Source organism: Pituophis catenifer, unplaced genomic scaffold, assembly GCF_029215685.1.
Source record: "Pituophis catenifer annectens isolate HBS135680 unplaced genomic scaffold, rPitCat1.0.hap2 SCAF_3, whole genome shotgun sequence".
NCBI classification, from domain to species: domain Eukaryota; kingdom Metazoa; phylum Chordata; class Lepidosauria; order Squamata; family Colubridae; genus Pituophis; species Pituophis catenifer.
Genome location: NW_027256883.1, coordinates 170985900 through 170992619, shown reverse-complemented (window position 1 = coordinate 170992619; position 6720 = coordinate 170985900). Strand labels below are relative to the sequence as shown.

At 34.7% G+C, this 6720-nt stretch overlaps 1 protein-coding gene across 1 annotated transcript; it reads left to right on the top strand.

Moving 5' to 3' along the window:
- The first annotated feature begins 6120 nt into the window (after positions 1 to 6120).
- BLACAT1 (BLACAT1 overlapping LEMD1 locus) lies at positions 6121 to 6222 on the top strand. Its single transcript, XM_070940912.1, has one exon. The coding sequence runs from the start codon at positions 6121 to 6123 to the stop codon at positions 6220 to 6222; it is 102 nt and encodes a 33-aa protein (XP_070797013.1).
- The last annotated feature ends 498 nt before the right edge of the window (positions 6223 to 6720 follow it).

The following is a 6720-nucleotide window of genomic DNA, read 5'->3' as shown; positions in this document are numbered from 1 at the left end:
GAAATTACATATAAAGCTGGATAGTAGTATTATCAGCCCAAATCAATCCACTGCTTGATCTGTTGTATGGATGTCTGGGTGGTTTAGGGGTGGGAAATTTGTGGGGTGTGTGTGTGTGTGTGTGTGTTTGGGGATTATTATGAGTGTTGGACCTGGTCTTTGGGTGTTAAGTGAATTTCGTTGTATGGGTATACTGTGTATACACGTACAATGACAATAAAGTTATTATTATTATTTTATAAAGATATTCTTGCTGAAGTTAAAGAGCATAATCTACCACACTGTTACTATGTTTTAGTTTGTAAATATATGGGTTCCCTTTTCAATCTAAGCCCAAAGTCATCAGACAATTTCCATGCCTAAGGGAGGATTAGAACCTGAGTCTCCCCAATATCATTCTATCACTTTAATTACTACACCATGTTAGCTCTCACACATCTCTGTATATATAAGTTCCAAAATCCATGATTTGAATTCCATATGTTTAGGAAACCTGGCTACTTAATACATGAAAACCAGGAGTGGAGTAATAGGGTAAGTTATGTCAGGATTGTTGCTGAAGATAGTGCACATGTGACTCGTGTACCAGCATAGTTTGAGTTCTTCTGTGCTCTTTTTCATAGAGCTTCTTTCCTTTGATTGAAGCAGGATCCCTTATCAAGTGTCTTAAAGCAATGCTGGCTTAGGGAATTCTGAAAGTGGAAGCTCACACGGCTTAGAATTGCCAAGGTTGAAAAACATTGCTCTAGAATAGATATATTCTCTTCCCACCTTTGATTCAATAAAATAGAAATGCAAGATTTTAACAGTTCTGCTCTGTGTTATGTAAAGCGTTCAAATACATGAACTCCAGCAGGTTTTGAGGTTATTGAGTAACCCATTCAAAAATTTATAAAATTTGGGTGCAGGAATGGCAGAATTTATAAAAGCAGCGTACAGTTATAACTGAGCGATTCAAACTGAATCTCATTGTAACTCATTCACTTTGTATAAACATAAGAATTGCTGTGTTGGAGCTGATCAAAGACCACAGGTAATTCTATCATTAAATACAATTTTATTCTTTTTTTGCTTTTTACTTCATAAAAGGCTTCTGCTTGAAAAGTGATATGAAAATATTTTAAGTAAAATATTGCACTACTAATCATCACAATGGATAATTAACTACAGAGTCCTTTAATACTAATATTCAGCACAGTGTACTATCTTTCAGATCCTTGAGGGGGTTTATATATTATTCTAGTTTCTGGAGAAGTGCTGACTGAATTCACTCTGCTTGCACTAATTGAGATTAAGTTTGGGGCAATATTGTGTAAGTAGTCACAAGGTGATGCAGGATTCTATATTCAGAACATCATTCGTAGCCAAAATTGCTTGGATGTCTGCAAAACAAAGATAATCACTGTATTATGGAGAAAATAGTCCTCATAAGGAAAATTGAGAAGTATTACCATTAGCCTATTATCTTCTACAATCTCTTAATCAGAATTTATTGAATAGAGAAGATTGCTTATTAAAGGTTTCTTTCCAAAATACTGCTTAATTGAAGGGGAGAGTCTGTCCCCACAAATCACAGATGCAATAAAACATATAGGCTGTTCCTAATCCTTAATGAGTCACTGGTAGCCGATTTTGGAATGTTCCACCAGCCACCAGCACATTGATTTTATGTTTTTATGTTTTTTTTTTTTTTTTTTTTATTGAAAAAGTTTTCAAATACAAATTTTTCCCCCTTTTTCCCCCCCCCTCCCCCCCTCCCTAACCCCCCCTCCCCACCCTTCCCCCCCTGTGACTTCTTCGTAACAAAAAAAAAAACCCTAATTCATAACAGATTACTTACTCCCTCCTCAAAATACTGACCTTTACTTACTAAAAGTATTATAAATCCCCCTTTATCCATACATTTCAGAAAAGAAGAAGAGAAAAAAACAAAACAAAAAACAAACACATTATACTATAACTATTATAAAATAACTTCTAATTTAGCATAATAGTGTTTTATATCTATACATTATTGCAACAATTCAAAACCACCTTCCACTTTAAAACTATACGATAAGTCCTACTTTAATAACATTTCAAAGCGGGCTCCCCATAAAATCTAATTTAACATTTATTCCACTCTATCCATTTCCTCCACTCCCCTAAATGTATCACTTAAAAATCCCTTTTCTTAAACTAATCAATCTGTAGCTAGCTTATTCACCCACTGTCTTACAAATTTACCATACACAACAATTCTTGATATCTTTAATTCACTGCCCACACTACTTAAAAATATATATATATATATATTCCATTATATCTAAATAAAAAAAGAAAAGACAATAACTTTAAATTTATAGTCCATATAATATCTTCTTGAAGTCTTTCCACTGGATTGTTAGAACCAACATCCATAATAGGGTAACATAGCTTGCTGATGCAACAGTTTATTCAAGGTCTCCAATCATATCTGCCCCCATCAGTAATAAACATCTTCTTATATATATAAAAGTAAAAACAACCACCCGAGTGACATTATAATTATATTCCATATAATAATAATTGTGGGTTTCATCAGGATTATTAATTTCCATCATCATATTGGGTAACAACCCGATCTTCTGCATGTCCCAATGTGATTCTCTTGCCTTATAATTCAAAATAATTATAATATATTTATCAACACAAAAAGAAGTTTCAAAGTAGATAATTCAAAACCATCAATTTGAGGCTCTTTCCATGTCCCAAAATTACGGCAATGCAGAGATCTGCCACTATCCTCAGGATGATATTGACCAATGTGTCGCCTCCTCTATGTTTTCACATAATCATTCATATTTTAAAATCACTGGCTTCACTGTTGCTTGGGTTAGAAATTTCTATTTTTGTACAACCTATTTCTTTTTTGTTTTCTTTTTGTGGGTTTGACTTCCATCCTAATTTTTTGTGTCTCGCGTTTCTTTTTTATCCCTTGTATATCCTCTAATTGGTTTCCATGCTTGTCCTTGCCTTGATAAGTCATCACATTAAAATCAGATGGCACTTCTCTCGAATTTGTAGATAATCCAGCTGGGGTATCCGATAAATCCAAAGGCAATTTATCTGGTACAGTCTCTGTCTTTAGTTCCAGCTCCTTCTGCTTATCCTGTATTATATCTGAAGACGTTAAATTCATTTTCAACCTATTTTGATAAAATTCTTCCGCTCTTTCAACAGTATTTAACTGGTATCTTTCTCCTTGATATCTCAATATAATACCAACTGGGACATCCCACCGGAATTGAATATTTCTCCTTTTTAACTCAGACACCAGAAAGCCAAATTTCTTCCTTTCCATTAATATCTTAGGTGGGAGTTCCTTGTAAATCCAAATCTTTCTTCCATACAATTGCAAATTAGAATTGAAGGAATTTTGCACAATTTTATTCCTAATTTCTTTATCTGAAAAATAGATTACCACATCTCTAGGCAATTGCCTTTGCTTGGCAGTCCAGGAGTTTATTCGATAAGCTCTGTCAATCCTACAAAACACTTCCTCAGGTTGAATCTTTAAAATCCCAGCTAGAAATTCAGAAGATATTTTCCTTAAGTCATCTCTGTTATTTTCCTGCAAACCTCTAAGTCTTATTGCATATTCTGTAAAATTATATTGTATCTTTAAAACCTCTTTTTCAATCCTCTGTTGCAGAGTTTCTACATTACCAGACTTTTGATCAGCATCCATTTTAAATTTTTCTTCTGAACTATAATCCTGAATATTTAACAAATCATTTTCAATTTTTTGAATTCTATTGTCCAATTTGTCTTGAATTTCATCCATTTTTGACTCTAGTAAATTAGCATTTGTTTCCAACCGAATCATGAATTCTGACATTTTTAAAATTTTTTGCTGCAAAAAGTCAAACTTGGATTTCACCAATTCCTTAGTTTCCTGCTTAAATTTTTCAAGTTGCTGATTCACAATCTCATCCCTTCTTTCAATCTCCTCTAAGAGAAATTCTATTATATTAAAATCAGGTTTCTGGGACTGAAGAGTTAAAACTTGTTCCTTTAAATTCTTAGTGGGGGAATCCCCCCCACCTATTTTTTTGTCTGACTTCACAAGCCTCAGTGCCATGTTTCCGCCTAAGCAGGCTTTGTTAGAAGAAAAAAAAAACAAGACAAAAGACTTCCAGCCAGCAACAATCAGGCCTCCAGGGGAAAAAGAGAAAAACAAAAACAGGAGCGGAGTTTTGTCTACAAATGTAGCCAGTGGTATTTATTCCGCTACATTGTAATAATAAAAAACGGAAGAACTTTCCCTCTCAAACTCTTCTCCAGCCGCGGCAGACGCCATTTTAAAAAAAACCTTTTTTCCTCTTTCTCTTCCTCTATTCTCTTAAGTAATTTTTAAAAGATAAGTAAAATACTTGCGCTTCAGTATTACAGGTCCAGCTCACATTTTCTTTGAGTAATCTGTCAAATTCGCAGGCTTGCTTTTGACGCCTAGCTCTGCATTAGCAGAGGTCTCCCAAAGCCCGGAGCAGCGGCTGGGGATATGGGGCATCTCATCCGCTCCATCCCAAAAGTAAAAGAAAAACTTTTGGGACTCTGCAGAGAGTTCTACCCACCCCTGCCGGCTCTATCTCCGTTTCCTCATGGAAACGGAGTTTTTTCGAGCCGCCGTTCCGTTGTGAAGGCGGCTCTGACAGGCTATGGAAGCTGACGATCCCAAAGGAACGTCTGGCGGCGGCCAGCAGCAAACAGGAAGTCCCCTGTTTTTATGTTTTTAATGCTAACAATGAAATGTTCTTTGTGTTCACAGTGAGACTCAAGTGTACAACTCTAAGGCTTTAACTACAACAAATTACATTTTGGCTTAGTGTATTGAGTAAATATATCAAGTATGTTGCGGCTTGTAAAATGTGATTTATAGTATATTTTATTGTACAAATCCAGCCAACAAATCATGGTTAAACAAGATATGGGTGAGCATAATGTGTAATCTCAGCTAGCCAGGTTAATAATATAAGGGAAATGAATACTTACTGTACAGAAGTGATACTGAGAAACAGAAATATGTAAAAATCAGACAAAGTAGTAGTGGAAAAGTTTAAGATGACAATTACTGAATAGAAAAAAGAGTGGAAGTCACAATTATATATTTATTCTTTTTAAAAAAAACATTATTGCTTCTCTATTTCTTATTTTCTATGTTTGCTTTTGTTTGTTTTGTATATTTTATTACATTAAAATTCTAACAGAGTCAGAAATGTATGAGGGCTTTTATAAGATAATATATGAGTCACTGGACATTGATTAATTGATAACATGGCATGATAGAGATGGGACTAAATAATAGAGCTTCTAATTCCTAGTATGAAATACAGAATAGAATGAACTGTGTTTTTTTTAAAGCTACATTTTTAGAATAATAATATACTTTTGAAATTAAGTTGCTGGTTGATTGGAGGGGGATAAATTAAAAAGAGAGAAAGATGGCTTCTTATGTTTGAGTACCAACTGAGTGATGTAACAGTAGCTTCTCATGTTTCAAAACACATTCTTGTAATTATTATTTTGTATTTATCTCCTGTGGAGACAAAACTGTTTTCCCCATCCTATTTCTGGTTATATAAAATTCAAAGAAAGGAGAACAACAGCCAATGAACCCTGAAAACAGATTTAGTGATGATTCATATAATAATGATTTCTCTTAAAAATGTAATTTGCAAATTAATCACCTTTTAAAAAGTTAATGCAAGGGTATAAGATCCTTCATATCTATATAAGGAGTAAATTATATTTAAGTAATAGCTATATTCAAATCTCATCTCACCTAATCAATCATCTCACCTAATCAATATTACTGGAAATTTGAGGGAATGAATCTGGGATTCTCTGTGTGTAAAACATACTCTGCCCATGAACTAAGGTCTCACTCTAGATGCAAAAACGTTAGATGCACACACACAAAAAATCCATTTTAAGATAGAATGTTTGTAATTTCCTATCTGACTAGCAACCAGAAATATTGATCCAAATTTACAGCAGATGTCTTGTTTGATAGAGGGGAAACATCCCAATCCTTTCTCTCTTTTATCTTACTTGGTATAGATTTCCTTTGGATGCTCCTGTCCCTTGCCTCTCCTAGGGATGCCCCAGTTCACTTTTGCTTGCTTCTGTGGCCTCCATGGCTTCTGCAAAATGAAGAGGAAACACAAGGAGTCCAGTTCTGAGCAAGAAACTGCTGTTTGAAAAGAGAAGGCTTTTCTTTTCGGGGTTCACTTAAATGTGAATTGGAAAAGCATGCTTACTGCAATAATTTGGTATGATGTTCTTGCCCCTTTCTTTGAGGCTTTCTTTCATGGCTTTCCTTTTCCAGAAAATCCTCTTGTTCACCTATTGGGCTGCTTGTGTCAATGGGTTGGATAGGCAGAAAAAACATTAGTGTGACTGCATAATTTTTTTTAAAGAGTATCACCTTATAGATTTAGAAATGTCAATGAACTGATAAGGAGCCAAAGAAATAATATGTATCCTACAACATGATTCTCTGTGTGAGTGTGTGTGTGTGTAAGTGTAATTGGGCTTCACATTCTCTACAGAAAAGCTGCCCTTCCTCTTTGGGGTCTCCCATGGAGTTTGATGGATTAGTTTAGGAAGGTACACTGATAGGAAGAGATGAACCCGCTATGAATGATAGCCTTTTTTATCAGCATCAGGAATAGGAAGAAAAGAATGTGTGTGAAAGAC